Here is a 24,540-nt window from a genome sequence, read left to right on the forward strand (position 1 = left end):
CAGTGTGCCATGCTTGATTCTGATCTGGAGAAGACCAGTTGTAGCGACTTCGTACGCCGTGAAACCAAAACGTTACGACTATATCCCTTCGGGATAGACAGAGCCAAAAAAGTCTGATAGGCCACGTTCAGCTGTTTAGTTTAATGATAGAATTGAGATTCGAATAGTGACAGGTGGCTAGCCTGTCGCCTAAAAGAAGAATCCCAAGTTTATAAGCCTATCCCTTAGTCGCCTTTTACGACATCCGTGGGAAAGAGATGGAATGGTCCTATTCTTTTTTCCAATGGTGCCGGCAATCATACGGCACCAGATTTATTTATTGTCCTAATAATTTTAATGTACAGTGAACCACACAGAAAAGTATACTTTCTTGCGCATGACAACAAAGACGAGTGATATACGTTTCTATGCAGTTCATGGTGCACCAACGTAACATAAAAAATATATAAGTTATCCCCTAGTAACACATATCATTCATCATCATTGATTGAAACTTTAGATATAACTATACGAACCATCCCACAGGACAATGCGTCCCCTGCGTCCTTTGTGCCTATTTATACATTCACACATTCATTCCATAAGCTTCTGTGACAGTTGCCACAGAAATAGGGTCCTTTTGTTCTTACAAGCCCCAGATCTCTCTTCTTAGAAATAGGTGCTTTCTTTCATGTTCATTCATTTCATTAAATTAATATTTATACAAGTTTATTTCCAAGAGATTTCGTCACAAGTGTAAATGCATGTAAGTGTAGTTTCAACAATCAGGTGATTTTTCCATAGTTCTGCCTGCGACAAAAAGAATTTCTGCTTCTCTCATTACCTAAGGAAGTTTTGAAATATCCCAACTACGTGCTCTACAAAACTGCATATTTATATGTGAAATTTCATGTTCCTACATCCAGTAGTTTTGACTGTACGTTTTCTGTCAGTCACTCACTCAAAAACGCAAGAGTTTTAATTGTACTGGTTGACTGAAACAGAAGAATAGAAAAATGGTGGATAGGAAATTGCTTCATGCGAGACCTAAGTCTTCTTATTATGGATTCTTATTCTACGAGTAAATATAACAATTTTATTGGCACAACAATTCATACAGCTCCAATGAATTCTATAGAACACCCAACCTCACTTTTCCAATCAACTCTAACCGAATATTGATCTTGTAAAATTTTATTCTTAGTTCAAATTTCTTAGTTCGGTGTGATAAAACACGAAGAATTTTGAAACCTTTCTGAATTCTTGAATTGGCTCCATCTGTTGACTTTAATAATCTATTTGAGATTTCCAGATAACATAATGAGGGGCATTATTGGTTGTATCCAAACTTGGAGATTTGTATCACAAATCTCCAAGTATAATATGTAAATCCATGAAACGCAAACAGCTAGTTATTATTGCTAAAGGAATTCTCTTGCAAGTTTAAATTGTGCGATCATAAAGCGCTCCAAGTGCTGTCTGAAACTCGCGCAGACTGCGGGCCGCGTTGTTCTGCGCTCATCCGAACACAACTGCCAATAATAACAACCAGAATGATAGTCTTATTAATAGTTCTAATGGTATACTCATATTGCTATAAATTAATGGTTTATTTTAACAGAAATATTTATGCGAACATATTTATTGCGGCTCAAGATCAAGAGTACGCATATTTTCTAGATTTTTGTTTCCGGATTAATTTTCAATCTTATCTGTTGTATATTTCGGTCCATTACGTAGAACAGTATCTTATTCGCAAAAATATTGTTGTGAATCATAATTTTATACATACATACATACATACATATGATCACGTCTATATCCCTTGCGGGGTAGACAGAGCCAACAGTCTTGAAAAGACTGAATGGCCACGTTCAGCTATTTGGCTTAATGATAGAACCGAGATTCAAATAGTGACAGGTTGCTAACCCATCGCCTAAAAGAGGAATCCTAAGTTTATAAGCCTATCCCTTAGTCGCCTTTTACGACATCCATGGGAAAGAGATGGAGTGGTCCTATTCTTTTTTGTAATAGTGCCGGGAACCACACGGCACTAATTTTATAATGATACAATAAGTAAAATGTCTTAATAAATTAAATATTTATTTTCTAACTAGCTGCTAAATATATTTATTTATATTAAATGATTTAAATTTATAAGCTTTGCCATTCTGATTCACGAATTGAAATTTTAAACAAGTAAATTTAAAAAAAGAAAAATAATTATTTAGGTATATAATTTGAATTGGTTCATATTGCTGTAAAGAAGTTAATTTAGTATTTTCCTTTAAACATTCATCATGTATTTATTTTAGTGTATGTGGCAAAAGGTCTGGTCAAGGGAGCTTGCATGAAGAGGGTTATATATGTAGATCAAGTAAAAAAAGTATGCAGGGATCGTGACAAGTGGAAAGATGTAGTCTCTGCCTATCTCTCCGGGAAAGAAGCGTGATTTATGTATGTAAATATATATTTATTTTACCAATGTCGTATTCAACATTGTATGACGTTTACAAACGAAAAAATAGCGTTACAGTCGAGAGCTGCGAGTGCTCTCGCGGAGATCGCAGCGCATGTTCCACAAGCACGCGTTTTACTTCTATTTTTATTTTTACTTGAGATCGCTCAGGGCCGCTGGCTGTATCATTTGATAATCATAGCGTTATTTTAACATTTTGATCTGTTTATTTATATTTGAAAGTGTTTTAAATCTGAACTTATTTATTTTCTGTTGACCTTAGAATCAATCAATGTTGGCAAAAATTAAAGCCACTTGTACCATAAATTCTTATAATAAACAGTCTATTTCTCTTTTATCTTTGCGTGTTCCCAGTCGCCATCTTCGCCGCTTCGGACACCGAAGTCCGCTTTTACGACGTTCGTCCATCTTTAGTTTTATACTACAAATTTTCCGAAGTCACCATCAGCACCGCCTTCTATCGAATCCCACTTTCCTTAGTTTGTAAACTTAGATGATGTTTGGATCCACTCCTCTCTACTTCAAACACGCAGTCGGCGCCGACTTCCAGAATGAATTGTTACAATTATACCACGTCTTTCATAAATATTCTGATATAGGTTAGATCGTCGATATAAATAGAATCGGAAACTGAAAAATATTGAATCATGATCTGAGAATGTTTACGTTAGGAAACACACATCAGATTGTTTGAGTGGGTTACGAAAGATTGGCGTATTTTATTATTTGCGTTGATGTTTATATTTTCTGTCGCTTTCTAGCAGAGTGGTGAAGGGGAGAGGACCACTTCATCTGATAACTCAGTTTCCTTACAAGTTGCTAGCTCACCAAAAATGTTCTAAGAGGCTTTGTGTGATGCAGACAGCCAAAACCTTCGTCAAATAGTTAACACTGTTTAATATGTGACTATCTCGGGATACAGATATTGATATCAGAAATTGCATAAAATCACTATCTAGGCCACATGAGTTTGATATAAAACACAGGAAATTTATTAATTTAGTCAAATAGCTGCGATGTGACCTTCCTACGCTTTTGCCAAAGAATGGTCCTAGTTGAAGAAAAATCCAGCATTTTATACCATTTGTTGTGTTTACAGGAGTGGGCAATGCACAATCTCGTTACTACACATGCTCCCGGGACGGGGAGATGCGGGCAAAATGGTCATACAATCGTCGCATTTTTGTTTTAATTATTTTTTATATTAATGGTTTTTGAGATCCAGATACTGAAATATCGACTTAAAATAGTATCCTACCTTTTTTGAGAGATAAAATATTTATTCACATTATATCGCATTAAAGTTTTTGGCCAGGAGATAATAAACAGTAATGAAAAAAGGTGCTTTATGTATATATCGCGACCAAATAAGGACATGTCCTGGCTCAGTATAATACCAGCGTAGTGAACTACCACACTGAGACGCTATTGATGCTGCTAGATCCATATATGTTAAAGCCTTTATAATGTCAGCAACACTGATATTTATAATTTAATTGATTTAAAATAATTGTAATAAATAATCTTTACTATTAATATTAATAATTAAATGTAATTGATTATATAATATTTAAACAATTAAATTTAAAAAGTTGTAAGTATTTGTTTTGACTAAAAAAAGAGGGGCGCATCAAAAGATGGCGCCCTCTTAGTGATCTGAAAAACACAAAATGAGGCAGTCGTAGGAAAAGTGACACAGTGGTTGGACGTGAATTAGTACTGTAAGAAGTCAAGTGCCTTTAGTATAAGTGCTATTTTGTGAACAAGATTAAAATATATGCTGTAAAAGTGAGTACCTTGTTTCTTTTAAAAACTAATCTTGGTAGTACATCTGAAAACTATAGTAACGTAGGCCTGATGTTGACAATAATTTCATATTAGTCTATTTTGGTTTATCATATTGTCGTAACTCTAGTAATCATTTTCCCCTCGTCTCCCCAGCGCCCGGGGCCACCAGCGACAGGTCGCGGCAGCCGTCAGCCGCCTCCAGCCGTCACTCCTTGCTGCTTCTGTTAAGGTGAACAACTCTCGTCTTATCGAATATATTTTTTTTACCTCATCTGAAAGGGCTACACAGTGGATCTGAATGGTGGAGATTCACATCTGCAAGCAACTTTTGGATTACCTACCTCGTTTTTGATGCGTTACACTCGTTAATATCTATAGCAAACGTTGAACCCTCAGCTCGGTTGAAGCTGCTATGTTAAGGAGTTTTCTCAATGATCCATCCTAGCATCTCCAACAACTTAATAAACATTGCTTTTTTGCCTATCTTAAATTAGAAATATGAATTGAAAATGGTTTAATTCATATTTCTAATGTAAGATTGATAATTGAAAATAAAACACACAATAAGTAGATACTATCTATTTATAGCCTCTGAAGATGAATGAACAAAGTCTGCGCAAGCCTTAACCGTGAAGGGTCAATGTTAGGGACCTCTGATTCCTTCTTGCTGACCCTACCAATACGATATAATGTATTCATTGGATTTATTCTATTATTGATACGTAAATAATCAGGGCTGTGTCACGGTATGCTTAAAGCTAAAATATTAACATAAATTAATAATTAAATGAAAAAATCACACAATAATCAAAGAGCGAGCACAAACTGACGAACATAATGTGGATGAAACTAAAGAAGTTTGCAGGGATTGTGACGAGTGGAAAGGTGTAAGTCCTTTACAAAAGGGCGTGATTTTAGGTACTACTTATGTTTATACCACAGATTACTGTAACCAGAAAATAGTATGAAAAACAATTTTAAAATACTAGCAATTGGTTAAAGATGTGAATAATACTCGTATCTAACAGAAGCAAACGAGACACACTTATAATAAAACTAAAGAGACGACGAATTAATTTAATGTTTTATTTGATTTTATTTTATGTATTATTTGATTCTAAGCTAAGGTTTGACTTTACAGAATGCAAAATATAACGTTAAGTGCATCTCTTTTAAGTCCAATATCATTTAATCGCGGTATAGTTTATATCAATACAATTTCGTTCTTAGCAGTAATCGTTTCAGTATTTTTGAGAAACTTGAAACACTATGGATGTGAGTAGGATACATGAAGAATATGAAATATTTTTCTCAAAAGCTCTTCGCCTTATTGCAAACGGCAACTAAAGTCCAAAGCAATAAGCAGTCGCGTGGTTTAATTTAATAACCGTCACGCGTCCAGTTGTAACAACGACAAACAAATCCAACAAACGGGATCCAACGGGACAGCCCTGGGGGACGCCGCTGCTATATAAGAACCTACCCCAGGCTGTGATCCTCATACGAAGGCAGAGTCTAGGGAAGATTGTACGTTCTAGTTATAAATAAATAATGGTCATTCTAGTCCTCATGCAGATTATGTAAGTAAACTTCGTCGTGTAAATTTTAGTCCTATTTTTATTTGTCTCCATTTTTGGAATATTTGGCAGGCTGGATGTATGGTTAAGTTTCCAAATTATAAACTACATAATTTTTTGAAAATCCCAGAGAATGTTATTTAATGCTTTTAATAATCTTATAAGTAATTATTGAAACTATTTTAACTACGAAATTTATGGCATCAAATGCTATGGTAACTAATTATCTCCTTTTCTGTTTTTCACCTCTCTCTTACAAATAAACGTCTTACATGACGTGGAAAGTTGGGTGATTATTTTAATTCAATTATTTTTTTCAATTTGTTTCGTATTTAATATGTAGCTTTTCAATTTATATGTGTAAGGACATATGTAGGTATGTTATCCTAGAGCAATTAATTAACACACAATTTTAATTCAGTACAATTAATTATTTAGTATCTCCACTTCTTTAGTACTGTACTGTACTGTACCTTTACCCATGGACCCTGGATTGGGTGAGTCAAGTTTTTACACGAAGCAACTGGCTTCAGTAAACTACCTCCGCAACCTTTGCAGATGAACCTGACCCGTATTGGATCGATCATGGTTACCCACCACGGTTGCTTGATTGTGCAGGTTTCCTCACGATGTTTTCCCTCACCGTATTACTGTTCCTTTAATTATTAATATTATTTTACCTACCTGTATACCTTTTATTTCCAACTGAATTTAGAGTCAACCTAACATGTCGTTTAACATTAACTGACAAAAATGATGAAATGCTAAATTTCGTGCTCATTTTTCAGATAGCATCAAGATGCGCAAAACTATGAATATATCCCTTCTTTTTCTCCTTATAATATCGATAAATATTGCTTTTGGCAACAGTGGGAATAAAACAAATATATCGAAAAGCGGGCGTTCACACGCCAAACTAAACACGACGCCCATCGCCAAGGCTCAGCGGATGAAACGATCTCTTATCGATGACGACGATGTGCCACTTCATTTCAAAACTGGGCACAATAAATACTACAAGCAAGACAGCGACGAACATCAACTTACAGAAAGAGATACACCATTTTGGGCAAATAGAGGCAGGCGCGTTAGCTCTTTGGCAGAATCCGATGAATATCCACTACAGGAAATTGGTAGATTTGTTAATAAATTATGTAAAAGTTGTTACTCGACTGACGCATCAATGGACCATGGCGGCGATATAAAAAGCAGAAGAGACGAGCTACCATTCTGGGGTAACCGCGGAAGACGTAGTTCTGAAGAAATCGAGGAACCCTTTTGGGGAAACAGAGGAAGAAGACAAGATAGCCAAGACGATCCATTCTGGGGCACTAGAGGAAGGAGACAAGATGACAGTCCCTTTTGGGGCAACAGAGGTCGGAGGGAAGATGAACCATTCTGGGGCAATCGAGGCAGGCGCGAAGACGAACCGTTTTGGGGAAATAGGGGCAGAAGAGAAGAAGAGCCCTTCTGGGGAAATAGAGGGCGACGTCAGCAAGAACCTGAACCATTTTGGGGTAATAGAGGAAGAAGAGAGGACGTTGAACCATTTTGGGGAAATAGGGGCCGACGAAAACAAGATCTGAAAGAATCCATTCTAGAAGCCATCTCTGTTGTCGAGGGCGACATTGAAAACCTCTCTCGGATGAGGCGCGGTGGACACCAAACGTCATTTTGGACGAACCGAGCCAGAGAGAGCAAACTGAAAAACTTATTTAATGGCTCTACGCGTATAAGATTACAAAGCTTTCCTAATTATTTAAAAAATGTCAATTCTAATTCTAATGAACCTGGCACTGTTCATGACAATAGAATGTATGCAGAAGAACCGCATTACATTCTGGTCGACAGAAGTAGTCGTTCTTCTGCAGAAGATGACCCATATTATATTTCTAGGGGGAAAAAATATTATCTCGATCTTTCTAAAGTAGCGAGAGATAGGCGAGGAGCTATTGAGGAAATTGTGAAATCCGTGCGCAACGATCCTTATTATATAGCTCGGGGTAAAAAAGATTCCGTTCCAAATAAGATTAATAACTCTACAGCACCTCGTGAAGATTTTGCAAAAGCTAGGGATCTTATCTGTTCTACGCTTGAATTGATAGCTATGAAACCGGACGGAAATATAAATAAAAGAGAGGTTAATGATCCGGAACGTGAAAGAAGAACGATTTTGAAGAAATTGGCTGCTCAATTACAGATGGATCCTTATTTTGTGAGTCGAGGGAAGAAGTCGGAAGACGACGATACTTTAGAATTTATAACTGACGTGGCGTCCAAATGTAACTAGCGCTTGATCCAAGTTTACCACTGATTTTAGCGACATAATTAGATAAGGATAGTAATATAATTTCATAACGCATATTTATATAGTTGTGACCTGAGCTGACCTGATTAATAAAGCCAGTAACTATTATGTTTTTGTATTTCTTATTTCATGAAAAGAAAGTACGTTTTATGTTTGTGTTAAAAAAACAGTACCCTGACTACCTGAGAGAAATATTGAAAAGTTCAACTGTCGAAATTATATTTTGGCATTTCAAACTTGCATTCGCGGTATTGTTGCTGAGTTAAATTCCGTCGGAGTTGAACTACTATATTCGTTTTTAGAGTTTGGTGAACAAAAACATTTCCAATCTTACACCACCAGATGTTGACGCCAACACGGTCCATCAGCTGTTTCTCTGACGCTTTTTAAAACTTAGTAACTGTTTTTTTTTTTTATTTTATTTTTTTTTTTTTTTTATTTTTTTTTTTTACAAATTACACTGATTGAGTTAGCCTCGAAGTAAGTTCGAGACTTGTGTTACGAGATACTAACTCAACGATACTATATTTTATAATAAATACTTATATAGATAAACATCCAAGACCCAGGCCAATCGGAGAAAGTTCGTTTCTCATCATGCCCTGGCCGGGATTCGAACCCGGGACCCCTGGTGTCACAGACAAGCGCGCTACCGCTGCGCCACAGAGGCCGTCAAGGTTGGTTGCGGTACACTTGAACACAGGCGGTCTTTAAATTCCACCGCTCCGGGAAATGAGTAGATTGAGTCGTTATGTTTTTTCCGTTAAAGGGCGTTCGTGAATGGTAATAAAATACAAAAGATGTTAGTGCGACTTTGTTTTATTACTCTGCATTATAAATATAGAATACATCATCCGAACATTCAATAATTAAATAATGTTATACAATATGTGGGCACGGGTAACATATAGAGATTTTTGAGCAATCGCTAACTACTCTTTCACTAGAATGATTTTTATAAAAATTCAGCGTCTAATTTGATAAGTATCATTTGATCACTGATTCTCTCCACAAATGTTTCATAAATTTTAAAATGTTAAAAAAAATCAGTTCTTAACTTTAAAGCTGGAATTATAAAATCTCTGATAAATGTGCTATGAGCATCAATATTATACATACAAACTATACAATATGATATCGTTTTTGATAATACCTAATCAAATTCTAACCGCAAAACCTTTGTTACAAAACGAATGATTGTCATCGGACGATGATTCCCGTAGAGGTCTGATACTAAGACAACCAATTATGAACAATTAAGACCTAAATACACTTTAGGCACACATATACTCAACTTGAACAGGCAGGTACACTACTTGGACAGTCACCGACAAAACACTTCCGATATGACTACGCACAGTAAATTGATCTAAAACACAGTTCCATATTATTATAAAACGTCTACAGATAAATGTATCGCCATTAACAGCTCCAATATATAAAATTTCAATAATACTGTATGATGTTAAATAAATCTCAAAAATTTCGATAATTTCCTTAAGATCGATCGACATTTTATGTCCTAACTAATAGTTAATAATCTCATTGACGCAAAAGAGCGCAAACACATCAAACGTTTAATATTGAATTAGCATACAACGTTTATCTTTCAATGAAAGTTGGAATAATGTTCACGAGGAAACATTCAGGTCGGACGTCTGCGCTGGCGCGAAGTGTCCGAGCGGCGCCGAAGCAACCGCGTCACTGGATCCTGTAGCGCGCCGTCTCGCTCACACGCGCCACAGCAGCAGGTGATTGGTGGAGTCCTCCCTCCCCGCGTCCTCCGTCATGGTGGAACTGCGGAAGTCTTCGTAGCCATCCCCGCCAGATATAACAAGCGTCTCCTTGTCGTTCTGATTGGATTCCGCCTGCTTCTGAAGTTTCTCCGCGTTCGTAGACCGCCGGCTCAACGCTTTCGTCTTGAGTGACGTTTGCGTTGGTTTTTGCGGCTGCTTTTGGGGTACAGGGTTCTCGACTACCGTCAGGAACCGCACGTGACCTGTGTGTCCGTACGTGACACCTGAAGATGAAAAATATTATTACAACTATCATCGCTCCAGTAGAGACAAATATTTATTTAAATTTTTATTCTCGAAAATCAGTGTGCAAGAAATATTTTTTTATTAAAATTGCCTGATGAGAATCTTGACATCCAGAAAAAAGCAGATCCTAACGTCAATTATAGATAATATACGAGAAAAGACAAATTGAAGGCGGACCCTGTGGTGCGAAGTATACCAGCGGACGGATGCAACTAAAAAAACTTAACGATGAAACTCTCTCTACGTACTCTCCGCCTCGGAATGCGCTTCTCTAACACGCTGTTTTCACTCCCTACAAAATTGACCCCCAACGAGAGTGTAAGTATAGAGTGCAGCGGTTACCAGTGAGTATGGGCGCAGCGTGAGGCGCGGAGGGCGCGTGGCGCGCGGTGAGCAGCACGCCCGCGCTGGTGCCCACCCACAGCGCGTCGCGCAGCGCCAGCAGCGCCGTCACGCGCAGGCACGCCGCCTTGTGCTGGCGGATGATGTCGTCGCAGCCTGCGCAGCGGGTGATACGTGTGATGAACGTGTTTACGAGCCTGAGTACTCTTCGTCATAGCTTTTACATATAAATGTGAAATGGCATAAGTTGCGCCGAGTTAATGTTGACCTCGTGGAATTGATATTGCATCATTTTCCAACATCTGTGATGTAATTAGATGCTACATCTGATAAAATATGTCGCAGCTATCTGGAGAACCTCGCCCGACCCAGATAAAAAGGGTATGCTCAAACAACCGTCAACAAATAAGAAACACACGTAAATAAGCCACAAACCGTGCAACATCTTAGTGACGGTGGGCGTGATGTTGATCTCGGCCAGCAGCTCGCGCCGGCCGACGGCGTAGCAGCGCAGCAGCGGCGCGTTGTGCAGCGCCAGCCACAGCAGGCCGCCGCTCGCCGCCATGTGGCTGATCGGCCGCGACTCGCAGCTTATTTGGAATGTTTCTTCAACCTGCGAACATCGTGTCATACGTTATCTCCATCACGTCACTAGTTGACTGGCCAACCATTAGAACAACTTACATAAAAATCAAAGTCGAAATAAGTTCCAGGCTTTTTTCGAAGCGTATCCATCCTCACCTTCCGTCCGAGCCCGAGTGAGCACAAGCTCCGGTGTTTTTTCTACTCTACTACGTTCCTTCTACTCGGAGACACATAAAGCGGTTTAATGGTGCACTCGTTTCGTTTCGTCATCCGGTTAAAATCTATAGATATGCACAATAATAAGACTGAAATGCTACGTTTAGCTAGATGACAATAAGATTTAGACATAATAACATGTGCTAAGCCATAGACTGAAAACACCGCCAAATTCTTAATCGAACTTATTCCATGGCAAGAAACTGATAACCAGAAGCTACACGAGCGTCTCACATGACGACATTTTAGTTACGTGTGTTACGGAACGTGAAGCAAACAAGAGAAGCAGGATGGCCCACCTGCAAAGTGTGCGGCGATATGATCTTGATGGCGGTGAGCGCGGCGCACCACAGGCGGCCGCGCACCGCCAGCACGCCGCCCGCGCCGCCGCCCGCCACGCGCGCGCGCTCCGCCCACCCGCCCTCTGCGAACCATGTACTGTGCTACAGGGAACTACTCATTGTATCCTTCCCCTACGACTACGACAAACTTTATGATAAACGTACATAGTAAGTGGTTTTAAAGATTTCGTTTCAAAATGAATACATTTTGAAACGAAATACAGGCATATATACAAATTACGCTTAAATTAAAAAGATTAAGCAACAGACAACCGTTGAATTAAACAGATAACTTTTGTATGGGTTTTGTGCGGATTACTTGAAATATTATTCTAGGCGTTGTAGGCGATGTTATAGTTGGAAACAAAAATAACCAAACACAATATAACCTGGTGAGAAAATCGAATCCTGTAAACTATGCTAACTATGTACGAGTATTATAAGATTTATGAATCTGAATATAATTATCGGTTGCGTTGCTCTAATTACTAGTGAGTGCTGCACAAACCTATGTCTCTTCCGTAAACAACGAGGTCGCCGTTGCCAAGCGCCACGAACACTTTCCCTTCTAAATATCTGAAAGCAAAACCAACATGTAACGTTAAAATATATGACTCATTCAAATGATTTATTAAACAATTTTATCAACTTCAGCTGATGCCATTCCACGAAAGCCATGAAATTCACATAAACATAATATTGGATAGTGTAATCCTTTCTTGATGTCAAGCGCTCAAGGTAGCAATTAATCTGAATTAGCTACTGGATCATTTTTCACGACAAACACTCTCTCCCATTCTTGCACTTTCCGCCCTGTGCTCGGGTCATGGGCTGCTCAGCATGACATAGTCTAGATGAATTAAAACTTCCAACTATGTTTCCCGTTTAAATCAAATAAAATTTTGCGGCTCCAGTATTCACTAGAAAAGCCAAGATTGAATACCCCACAAATATAATAAGTACTACTAACACTATAGTATGCACGGCCGAGTTATGCTGCAACTTGATCTTGTTCTTCTTGACCCTGATGTTGTCCTGGCAGTTGTAGACGTGTATGCAGCCGTCCTCCGTGCCCAGCCACATGGTGGCGTGCGCGCCGCCCTCCTCCGACGACTGGCGGCTGGCCGGCGACGACAGGGTGCCTGGGGGGCATTCAATGTATATGATATTTCAAATCAATCAAAAAGACTATAATGAAGCGTTAGTAGTCTAAATGACAACTAAACTACGGAAAAAAATGTAAAAATCATCATATCGGAGCAAGTTTTGTAAAGCATTCAGCATCTTGCACCGCAAGTAATTATGTAAGTCTTATACTATTCGATTCCTATGATTTCTGTTTTTTTTTTTACAATTTCTACATGACAATAATGCATAAAATGTACCGGGAACTGTTTATAACCATCACAAAGAAATATGATCACTGCTAATGCTACAATACGACTGAGGCATAAATCAATAACAAGTTTATTTTACGTGAAAAAAAATGATTACATTCGAAAGCAGCAAACAAAAGTAAAGATAACAGTAAGATTAAATTCAAGAAAATATATATTACTGAAATTTAAATATACAAATACCAAATATTTTCTAAATGTGTATTCTTACAAAGGCAGTAACTACGAAGATAATAAGAACATTTACCCAATGTGCTGCGCCCGGTAACTTAGGTGCGTAGAGAAGAAGAAAGAGATTTATAATTTAACAACATAATAATAAGGAAATACAATTAAGGATAGTCAGAGTAGCATGCAAAGGATACAAAACGACCCAACAAAGCAGTTCAATTAGATTTCATTTGCATTTCACTGCAGATTTCATTTAAGGATCATTAATAATCATCGAGTATGTACTTTCCTTGATACTGCAAAGTTGCAATCTATATTTTTTCTTTGTTTAGTAGTGGTTTGACGCTGGAGGATCATAAATGGTGAAATATTATTTGTAAAGACCTTAGGATGATGTATGATGCTTAGGAAAAGAATGATGTTAAGCGTCGTACAAGTCCATCAGCGTGCTGGGGGTCTATACACGGAGCTTGAAAAAGCATACTTTTTTTTATTAATTTAGTTTACAGAAGTAATGGAAAGTGAGAGAAGATAAAACATAATGTCTTGTCAACCTTTTTGATTGTGGGGGCAACTTGCAAAGCCCTTTGGCTTTATTTATTGGGCACATTTTGGCAAGCTTATCCAATGTAACAGCACATCAATGTTTTTATGTATGTGAGAATCATTAAGTTAATAACTGACATTACACTTCAAAATACATACTCGTAGATGAAAAAGTTCAGTAATCGCTCCACAACCAGAAAGATCTTACGAGCATACATAATCATAACTATAAAAGAAACATAAAGGAAGGAAATAGAATATACCCGAAGTAATACCCATAGCTTGTTTGTCGACGGCCGGGTTCGAGTTCGACTTCATGACTGGGTGCGGCGCGATGTGGCCGGTGTGCGGGGAGCTGAGGCTCTTGCTGTGATTGGGCACGAGCGGCGCTGCCGGCGGCGCGGGCGACAGCGCAGGCCGCTCTGATTGGCTCATTTGCTCAGGGTTCTCGCTCGTTGAAGAACCGTCGTCGTCTTCGTCGCTCGATGACGAGCTGCGGATTAAAAAATAATATAAATCATCATCCTCCTAGCGTTTATTTCGGTTACCATGCCCTCCTTGCGGCCTCGGTACACCGCCTTTTAGAACGATGTAGCATTATGTGATTTAACGGAGCGACTTCTGTTAAAAACCCTTATCCAGGTTGGATGGTGGTCACTTAATTTAGGTAAAAAAGCGATAATTCTCTTAAACATTTCCGTCGATATCCATGGGAAAAAGACTAATTGATTCAATTATGAAGTGTCGGAAAGTACTCGGCAAGAGTTTAACAAAATCATCTATATACATATAACATGCAGGTATTGTGCTCATTTGAATAGTTTGCTGATAATACATTGGAATGGTAGGTATTGTGCTCTCATACCTGTCCAGGCGTATGTTCTGACAGCTGTCATCGGGATCCGACACGCTGATCCCAGGTTTGGCCGAGCCCACGCTGTTCAGGGAACTCGTACTTCTGAAATATGAAACAAACATTATATAAATGAACTCTCAACCCTCAGGAGTTGCTAAATATTGAAACGGGAGCTTTTTGTGGAAAACTCTGGCTACCCAATTCTGTATCATAGTCACAAGGCGCACCCCGAGCTTCTCTCAAGACAGGTAGATATAATCAGAAAGAAACATTATATAAATGAACTCTCAACCCTCAGGAGTTGCTGAATATTGAAACGGGAGCTTTTTGTGGAAAACTCTGGCTACCCAATTGTGTATCATAGTCACAAGGCGCACCCCGAGAGATATACTAAGGAAGAACAACAAGATATGAATGTACTGACGGGTCGTGGCGCGCGCGCGGCGCGGGCGCGGGCGCGGGCACGCACGCCACGCACAGGATGCGCGCGTTGCACACGCCGTTGCACGCCGCCACCTGCGGCCGCGGCTGCAGCGACAGCACGCACACCTGGCCCACGTAGCCGTCGCTGTTGCACACCTGCCGAGGACGCTTTGACTTTAAACCTTGTGACAGTCAACGATTTGGTCAGACTACAGTTAACCAATGTTACATTACATTACATATAATCACGTCTATATCCCTTGCGGGGTAGACAGGGCCTACAGTCTTGCAAAGACTGATGGGCCACGTTCAGCTTTCTGGCTTTAAGATAGGATTGAGATTCAAATAGTGACAGGTTGCTAGCCCATCGCCTAAAAGAAGAATCCCAAGTTTATAAGCCTACCCCTTAGTCGGCTTTTACGACATCCATGGGAAAGAGATGGAGTGGTCCTATTCTTTTTTGTATTGGTGCCGGGAACCACACGGCAACTAACCAATGTATCTCTTTAAATTGCAAGAGGGAGAGACTTACATGTTTTCAACAGCACTTATAACATATAAAGTACTTTTTTATGCCGAAATTCTAACGAGAGGTAAGCCCAAGACGTCAGGTGTCCGGGCGGCGGTAGAGTAGACGCGACGTAAGTCAACTGGAGCCCCACGTGCATATTGTGAATTCTAAATATTCCACGTGTCAGCAAGAACGTGTACATACATGCAACGGATCATCTTACCCAGCTGTGAGGCTAGCCCGGGCTACCCACGATGCAGCTGGACCAGCAGACTTACCCAGACGTCGGGCGCGTGTCCGGGCGGCGGCAGCGTGGGCGCGGCGCACGTGAACTGCAGCCCCGCGCGCGTCTTGCGGATGGGCACGGGCGACACGAACTCCGGCGCCGGCGCGCCCGCGCCGCTCCACACGCCTGCCATTTATATACATTTCAAATTTCATCAAAATCAGGCCAACGGTTCGAACTTTATGAAACGACTTTATGAAAAAACGCCGTTGGCTTCGTGAGTTTGGTCAATAAACTTTTGAAATGAGGAAGATTCTTATGCAGTCTAGCTCACGACATTCTGATCATTGGGAAAATATTATAATATGTTCTAAGGTCATTTCGGCCAGGATTTGGTAATCTGTTCATGTTTTACGAAATGTTAAAATTTACAAGTCAGTTATCCTCTAAACCCAGGTAAATAATGATCTAAGAAAATTTGGAAGAAAAAAATACCTAAGACGACTACGGTAATATTTATAAATAAAAACAAATGACTTTGTAAAATTACAATAAATACGAGTATTGCTTAAATACAATTGATGATATTGTGATGAGTGATGAGCTATTTATTACTAACTTATAAGCTCACTTTGGTTTCAAAATGTTGCATGAATATTGAAAAAATACACCTTAAAGTCATGCATTTAAAGCAAATAAATGCCCTCCTTCTGACTTTACAGTCTGAGACGGGTCCTCTAACATATAATGCTATGTACTCTGAATAAATCATTCGATTGGTCACAAAAAGCTTTGAATTAAACAAATCACAGTAATAACTAACATACATGTACATGTTTAATGTACATGCAGGCATTCATTTTGTATGTACCTGCTTCACATCAAGAATGCCGTCTGCCTGTGTGCCAGAAATGAAATAAGTAACTGTTAAATCTTATTGAATCATAACTCAGTTATTTGTAAAAACCTTGTTTAATTTTAATCTTAATTTTAGGTACCTACTAAGTAAAATTAATATTATCTGTGACTGTGACTGTGACAGTGACTGTTAATTAGTTCATGACTTTAGAGCTTGCATGATAAGATTGATGATGGGCGTAGGTGAAACAAATGCAGTATGCGGATCGTGAAAAGTGGAAAGATGTGGTCTAAGCAGACACCTTCGGGAAGAAGCGTGGTGTATGTAAGTATCTAACTAACTGATTTGCTATTGAGAAGAAGGCACTTACTCAATTTCTGTTTGGTTTCGTTCACTAACTCCTCCCAACTGCTTCTCTTTTCTGTCTTCGGGAATATTATCGTAAGATTCTCGGGGCCGTTCCTGAAACCAAACCATTGTTGAATTACAACCTTTGTTTCTATCGTAATGTAAACGTAAACGTAATCGTAATTCTATTCTAAGTATAATTTAATATTGTGAAGTTGACGTTGTTGAAGAAAATGCTGCAGTGCTGTTTGTTACCGCTTCTTCTGCACTGACGCCTTGGAAGCGGCAGTAAACTTAGTTTTTAAGTAATTTATTTGACGTCAACCAATGTTGTTAAACCATACGACAATTATTAAGCGATATATAGTATCCTATAATAATGAATAAAAAATTTTGAATTTTGAATTTAGAATGCTGTTCACAAGACAGTAGCGAGCGCTCACTGCGTGGCCACGCCGAGCTCCAGCTGGGCGAGCTGCGCGTCGGCGGCGGCGCGCTCGGCCAGCAGCGCGGCGCCGCGCAGCGCGTCGCGCGCCGCCTCCTCCAGCTGCGGGCGCGGCGAGCGCAGCGCGCGCAGCTGCTCGCACACGCGCCGCAGCGTGGCCGCGTCCGCCGACAGCGCTTCCGCCTCGCACATCATGCGCCGGACGTTTTCGTCCTTTGCTGGAACCAAAACATTACTTTTGTGGGATCTCCTGATGCCAGTTTCAGTACCTAAGAAATAATAGTGGAATTTTAATCAATACATGCATATAATCACGTCTATATCCCTTGCGGGGTAGACAGAGCCAACAGTCTTGAAAAGACTGATAGGCCAAGTTCAGCTGTTTGGCTTGATGATAGAATTGAGCTTCAAATAGAGGCAGATGAATAGCCCATTGCCTTAAATAATCCCGAGTTTATAAGCCTATCCCTTAGACGCCTTTTACAACATTCATGGGAACGAGATGGAGTGGTCCTATTCTTTTTTTTTGGCGCAGGGAACCACACGGCAAAGGCGGTCCATTTGGAGCAAACCCAGGCATGTTATAGGCAGGCATATAGACTAGCTTTTACTCAACTATCGATAGTCCACTATCGATAGTTGAGTAAAAGCTAGTCTATATATTAATATCCATCAGACGAGATAAGACTGATTTTTTAACAGAAAGGTGCAAGTAGTAGCAAGTATCTAACAGGATGAATCTGTCTTCGGATCATCTCTATTTCAATATAAATAGGTACATGTCATGAAGTACAGCCAAAAGTCAAGTAACAACTATATTATAGAAATTCTTACCTTTAACAATTTCGAGATCAGAAAGTGGTATCCTCATGAGAAGTTTGTACTTGTTGCCTTCCATTTGACTTGCTATATTACTTTGGTATGTTCTGAAAAAGGAAAAAAATATAGTTGATTAATAAATAAAACACGTCGAACAATTACAACGTGACAATAACTGTTGTCATTGTTTAACTATAATATCAATATAATATAATACAAATATATATAAATATATATTTTTTGTTTTAATTATTTGACCATCGAGTCGGTTCCGTGTCAAATTTCTATTCTGAAGCCTTCAGGAAGAGGAAGATCTGATGTCCCCTTCAATTAAAATAGTATTCCCTAAAACCTTACTGAATAAAAAAACTGTGTAGTGCTGCTTGTGATTTATCTATGTTGGGGTCTTAGCCGTCACAGTATCGTCGCAGGTTCTTGCTATTATTCCTGTCCATGTGTGAGAGGTGCGTTGGATGTGGATATCGATCACATAAGGATGAAATGCTTGCACCGTGTCGTCCATTGATGTAAAATGAGAATTTAATGGAGCAGTTTCAACACACATAGAAACAACTGCCAGTCGGTAATGTTCAAGACTCAAGGACCGCAAGGATCGCTATCCCTCAGTTAATACAGGAACACTGGACCTGAACTGTATACATGTTTAGCAGATGGTCTGGGTTATTGCACTCACGGAATGGGTTTCTTGATAGTTCCAGTTCGCCGCTTGACGCTGGTGATGAGCAGCGTGTCGTTGAAGAGGAACAGGGCGCGGTCTTTGACGGCGCCCTGCGCGGCCGGCATCGTCACCGTGTCGTGCCTTAGCAGGACTCTGTCTGTCCCGGCCAGCCCTGGATTAACGGATTTCATAGAATGCGGTATAAATTAAAGTAAGTAGAAGTAAAAAAAAAATTATTTTTTTTCTTGAATTCCGTACTTACATTAGGTAATGTGAGAGGGATATTTTAGAGTTTAATTTCTTTCCTATATAGGTATAGGAAAGAAATTAAACTCTAAAATATCCCTCTCAGGTTAGGACCTAATGGTCGACTATTATGCCTATTTTCCCAAGATACCTAAAGTTTGAGTCTTTTCACTTACATGCAAACTTCATGTGATCTCTTCGAATATTCTCTTGACCTATCCCATCTACAGAATCCAATCGGTAACATTCGTCTTCACCCTTCCACTTCACTGATCATGATTCTCATATTGCTACTCATCCATCATTCAATCAAATCTATAAAATAAACAGCTCCTACGTAAGTACCCACCCGACAAACCCTCCACGAGTTGTTCCAAGTCCCTGAGGATCTGCTGCTGCTGCTCCAGCTCCACGCTCTCCCGCTCCGTGCAGTTGATCAGCTCCAGAAGTTCCAGGATCACCTTCTTAGCTTCTAATAGGTACTTGTGGTCTGGGTGTGATGGGTCTGAAATCATTTCATGGTCTTTTGTTAATCTCCAATGTGATGGATTAAATGAAGCCTATTCTATTAAGCCTATTAATGAATTTGAGTTTCCTTCTTCACCCGGCAGATTAGTGTTGAACAATATGCTTTTAGCATAAAATTACCTTTTATGACGTGCAGAGTATTTTGGGTCAACTAAATTCAAAAACATTATCTTACCCGTATTTTTAATGAGTCTTTCCACTAGCAGTTTGTAACTAGGAAACTTCTGCACTGGCTTTATGAGCAGATTGTCCAAAGACAGCTTCCCCTTGTGGTCCCGCGCCATGGCGTCCAGGAACTTGGCGAAGGCGGGTCGTGACGCCGCGGCGGTCTTCACCGTGCTCTTGGCGCGCTTCAGGTTGTTGATGAAGCACGTGTACGTCTCCATCACGGCCGGTTTGGTGAACTGGAAATACAATATTGGCTGTTGATTTCACTGATTTAGTTACTCGTGGTTCTCGGCACCAATATAAAAAAGAATAGGACCACTCCTTCTCGTTCCCACGGAGAGCGTAAAAGGTGACCCAGGGATAGGCTTATATTATGTATCTGTTGCAGGCAACATTATACTGACCACCTCCAAGAAGATGTCCCCCACTTTCTGCGCGAGGTCCCACATCTCCAGCCTCCGCCTGAGCTGTTCGAGGAACGAGCGGTGGACCGCCAGGATGGCAGGGACCTGGAAGAAGATCTCGTCCACCACGGCCGCCTCCAGCAGACCAGCGTTCTCCGGGCTTTTCAGCGGTTGGAGATATTTCTGGAAATATACATTTTCAATAATTTTAATTCACTTTTTTAAATATGTATTATTGCCCATACGGAATAGATAGAGCCAACAGTCTTAGATCTACTGGAAGGCCGCGCATTGCCGTATGGCTTAATTTGGAATGATAAAAAAATTATATAAGACGATAATAAGCCGACGTTACCAGAAATATATTGATGTCTGGTTAGATTTCTCTAATAACAAAAAAAAAATCCTCCTACTGTGTAGACATTCTAGACTCTAGGAGAAGCTACATTATTTCTCGGTGCCATTTGTAGAGGTCAAACCTCAACTAACAAAATATCGTCGATATTTGTGTTCACAAACAACGCACATTGTACAACAGTGTACATATTGTTGTGTCCTGGCGATTCAGTCACGTGGAAGCGTCGGCCTACATCAGGCGTCAGACTAGATTTGACGAGTTGTGACAGGCGACGGCAGGGGGAGGTGCTCACAGGAGGGAAGCTTGTTTGCCTTCCAATGGCTATGAATAATGGATATTAAAACTTGAGTAATAGACAGTGAATTGATAATGACAACGAAAATAAGTAGAAACGCAAAAACAATTTCGCCGCGGCGCACGTCGTCGCCGCTCCTCAAGTGTAAATAAACATCAAAGCTTTCCATATTTTTCAAGACCTTGTTGGTCTGTTTTTTCTTTGTTCGGGCGAATACAAATATCAAACAAACACACATTGCGTCATGCCAGACGTTTGTTTGTAAAGGAATGACATTCTTAGAATTATTATTGTTGCATCTTCTAAAATTAATAAGATCTATCATCATCCTAGCATATTTGCTCTCTTCTAGCTATGATAGGCTTATGACCAAGATCCTGGGAAAGTCGTCCTGACTTACAAGAAACGACGCCCGTCTGATCTCTGCAACATTTGCATGGGAACCTAACCCATTAATATATATGTATGTAACCCAATAACACCCATGATCAAGATATATACTTACATCCAGTTGCCTAAAAATGTGCGAGTTTCCTCGCGATATTTTCCTACACCGTCACATGATCCTTTTTAAATGACTTAACAAGTGAGAATATTAAAGAAATAATTTGTAAGTACACAAAACGATATCAAGGTGCGTAAAGATATTCGCCCTTAGTCTGAGTTTGGCGGTCACTAGCCCGTCTAACTCGATAAGCCAGTGAAGGTTGCACTCGATTCTTCATAATCGTTTTTGGGGCAGACGGCCCATTTGCGCCCTCAGACAGAGAGGAAAGTATTTCGCGTGAACCAGAAAGAGATGGATGGTTCGCGCGTGGAGAAAGGTGAGTGGAAAATTTGCGGGACGCCGTCAGCCCGGCCCCGCTGTAATGAACTCGAGTATTTGTTGAAGGAAAAGCAATTTTAATCAGCATCATTATAATTAAATTACTCGATATTTGATACAAATATCGAGTAATTTAATAGAAAGCGACCAAAAATCTTATCAATAACGAAATAATTTTATTTCGTATAATGAACATAGATGTTTACTATAATGTTTGGTATAATGAACGTCACTGCCAAGTAAACTGTTGTTAATATTATTTAGTCAGATATACACCCTTGTCAAGATTTTGCCACGCTTTATTGCACTTAAAAATCTTACAAAGCCTATTTGAGTCTGGTAAACTTAGAAGTAGGTCGTAAGTGGAATATAAGGCAAGGAAAGATATTAAAATATATCTTAAAAAACCCTTTTAACAATTAATTAATATCAAAAATGCAATTAAAATGTTAAAAGATCAATATGAAGGTATCTTTTATGTTGTTTTATCTATAGTATAGATAAAACAACATAAAAGATACCTTCATATTGATCTATACAAACTCCTGCTATGATTAAGATAACAATCCTTCAATACTGCGGGGCCTATCATTGTGTTCCTGTTTAGTATTTCCCGGGAGAATTGCTATGCGTTGCGTCAAGAAACCCTTCCATACTTTAACTATACCGATTGGTGGAACCAGTTGCATGCCTATCGTAGAACTGATAATGTCAGTTTAGAAGGCTAAGTTCAAATCGATAAAGCTTAATAATCGACTTCAGATTTAGATGGGGACGCGCGGTTCCTGAGTTCGCTTTTACAATTTAATGAATAAATAAATAAAAACGTTGTGATATGAATTTATTTCAAGGTACAATTCAAGAATCTTGGATCACAATATATTCAGGAGCCCTTAGAAACTTTAACAATGTGGCTAAGTTCCCCAAAACTTTGCCAATAAAGCTCAAGGTGTGCTCGAGGCTCTCAAGGTCGTTATCGACATCATCTCAAATAATAGATATATATGATAATATGCAAAATGTTTGTAGTGTTTAATGTTTGTCATAAACTTGCAAGTTAAAAAGTAAATTAACGTTATTATTGTTTCAGCGTTTATGAAGATTAGCCCGTACAAGACAAGTAACCAATACCTCTATAAAATATAAGTGGTGATAATAATATGGCAAACATTTGTCTCTAACCTTAATTATATTTGGTTTAACTTCTCTCTCGTACTATGTTTTAAGATAGGTGACATTTTACATTAGGGTCAAATTTAATAGAAAGATCTTTCGATAATTTGATGGAATTTAATTACCTTGACGAGTATTTCAAGTGAATCCACGTAGGATTTCTCAGTCTCGTACAGCTCCACCACCACGTGCGTCCGCGTGTCCTGAAATAAACAAACATATATATTTTATTGACTTTATTCTATTACTGCACCTGCAAAAGATAGAACGGATTTTTTGCAATTCCCACGGGAACTATAGTTTTCACCGGAATTAAAGTACCCTTTCTCCAGACTCTTAATTATACATTTTTACGCAATATTTCAATATTGAGCAGATTACGTGTGAGGAGACAACAAAGAACTAACTTTCGCCTTTGTAATATTATTAGGATATGTTCTCCCGCAAGTCGAGCAAAAAGATGTCCAAGTCGCTCTAATTGTTTAAAACGTAAAATATTTTAGTATTGGCATTATAAAAACTTATGTAATAACTTAAGACATAAGGTCCTACATAGATTAACCGACTTGGTATTACATGGATCTCACAATTTTTTACGGTACAAAGACTGAGGCTTAAATTTGTTCGCTATGATATGTAGTTAATATGGTTACGAGTTTGCGACTTATGATTTATACGAACATAATAACCTATAAGATTTTCCTTTGAAATAAAAATCTAAAGAAGAACTTGCTTCATAAAACACAATCTAATGAAATTTCCTTGTAATTCCGCGACATGAGAGGAACGATATATGTAGGTATGTCGCGCATGTTGTACGCTGCACGCTGAAAGCTTCAATAAAGCTTCTGGCACAGCTTTTCGCAGGAAACTTCGTTATAGCATGGAAGTGCATTGCTTTTAGTCAACTGTGAAAATTTTGAACGACAATATTTAAATATTATTCACAAGCCTTGCGGTTTTAGCTAAGGTTTTAATAAAAAAATTAGTTTACGCTGTTAGTAAAATGCGAATTATCCCCTTACGGGATGGATAGAGCCAAAACTCTCGGAAATACTTCCAGTCTTATTGCGATTGTTGGCCACGTTCAGCGGTATTATGTACTTATATACCGCTAGAGGTTCCAGGAAAAAAACTTATGTTTACCTTGCATATTAATTATATTTACACACGTACTATCCGTAATACCCTTTACGCTATTTTTCGTACACGTTTCATACGCGTGATAGCAACTTTCCCGTGTAATTTGGGAGCTGAAATATTAGGTAGTCGTACCAACACTGACGATACAATATTGATATGGCCGACTACCGCAGCTAACGCAGACTCGAGTCAGCCGCAGACAGCGGCGGCCACCGCCCGATATCAGCTCATCAAATTATTGAGGACAGTCGGCTGGAAAGCGTATTGACAATCCTATACTTTATAAACGCGAACCTACTTTAAAGATGTTAATTATAAAACTCAAAACTGCTGATACATTTTTTGATTAAGAAATCGCTGCTAAGTTTGAATAATGAAAACGCAAAAAATTTACATTCAATATGCAAGACAATACATTAAAATTGATGAAAAATATTATATCAATAAGACAATCTGGAAAAT

At 39.1% G+C, this 24,540-nt stretch overlaps 2 protein-coding genes across 4 annotated transcripts in view; one reads left to right on the forward strand and one right to left on the reverse strand.

The window, feature by feature from the left end:
- The first annotated feature begins 5,759 nt into the window (after positions 1 to 5,759).
- Positions 5,760 to 8,154, forward strand: LOC132902964 (uncharacterized). The gene is made up of 2 exons (XM_060950056.1): positions 5,760 to 5,826; positions 6,612 to 8,154. Exon 2 carries the CDS (start codon positions 6,623 to 6,625, stop codon positions 8,111 to 8,113), a length of 1,491 nt encoding a protein of 496 aa, XP_060806039.1. The 5' UTR covers positions 5,760 to 5,826; positions 6,612 to 6,622; the 3' UTR covers positions 8,114 to 8,154.
- A 778-nt stretch (positions 8,155 to 8,932) lies between these two features.
- LOC106138974 (rho guanine nucleotide exchange factor 17) overlaps positions 8,933 to 24,540 on the reverse strand; it is a 58,184-nt gene continuing 42,576 nt past the window's right edge. For 2 of the 3 annotated variants that reach the window (XM_060949904.1, XM_060949903.1), the window contains exons 4-21: positions 23,061 to 23,138; positions 20,284 to 20,466; positions 19,887 to 20,115; positions 19,533 to 19,688; positions 18,953 to 19,109; positions 18,274 to 18,365; positions 17,438 to 17,657; positions 17,017 to 17,108; positions 15,840 to 15,973; positions 15,052 to 15,206; positions 14,637 to 14,729; positions 14,035 to 14,264; positions 12,628 to 12,799; positions 12,166 to 12,233; positions 11,616 to 11,740; positions 10,951 to 11,128; positions 10,516 to 10,671; positions 8,933 to 10,151 (exon numbers count right to left, since the gene is read on the reverse strand). In XM_060949904.1, the coding sequence (XP_060805887.1) occupies positions 9,862 to 10,151; positions 10,516 to 10,671; positions 10,951 to 11,128; positions 11,616 to 11,740; positions 12,166 to 12,233; positions 12,628 to 12,799; positions 14,035 to 14,264; positions 14,637 to 14,729; positions 15,052 to 15,206; positions 15,840 to 15,973; positions 17,017 to 17,108; positions 17,438 to 17,657; positions 18,274 to 18,365; positions 18,953 to 19,109; positions 19,533 to 19,688; positions 19,887 to 20,115; positions 20,284 to 20,466; positions 23,061 to 23,138 (2,808 nt within the window). In that variant the 3' untranslated portion in view covers positions 8,933 to 9,861. The remainder of the gene's footprint in view (positions 10,152 to 10,515; positions 10,672 to 10,950; positions 11,129 to 11,615; positions 11,741 to 12,165; positions 12,234 to 12,627; positions 12,800 to 14,034; positions 14,265 to 14,636; positions 14,730 to 15,051; positions 15,207 to 15,839; positions 15,974 to 17,016; positions 17,109 to 17,437; positions 17,658 to 18,273; positions 18,366 to 18,952; positions 19,110 to 19,532; positions 19,689 to 19,886; positions 20,116 to 20,283; positions 20,467 to 23,060; positions 23,139 to 24,540) is intronic. The other variant, XM_013340294.2, reaches the window with a different exon arrangement.

Source organism: Amyelois transitella, chromosome 20 (genome assembly GCF_032362555.1).
Source record: "Amyelois transitella isolate CPQ chromosome 20, ilAmyTran1.1, whole genome shotgun sequence".
Taxonomy (NCBI): domain Eukaryota; kingdom Metazoa; phylum Arthropoda; class Insecta; order Lepidoptera; family Pyralidae; genus Amyelois; species Amyelois transitella.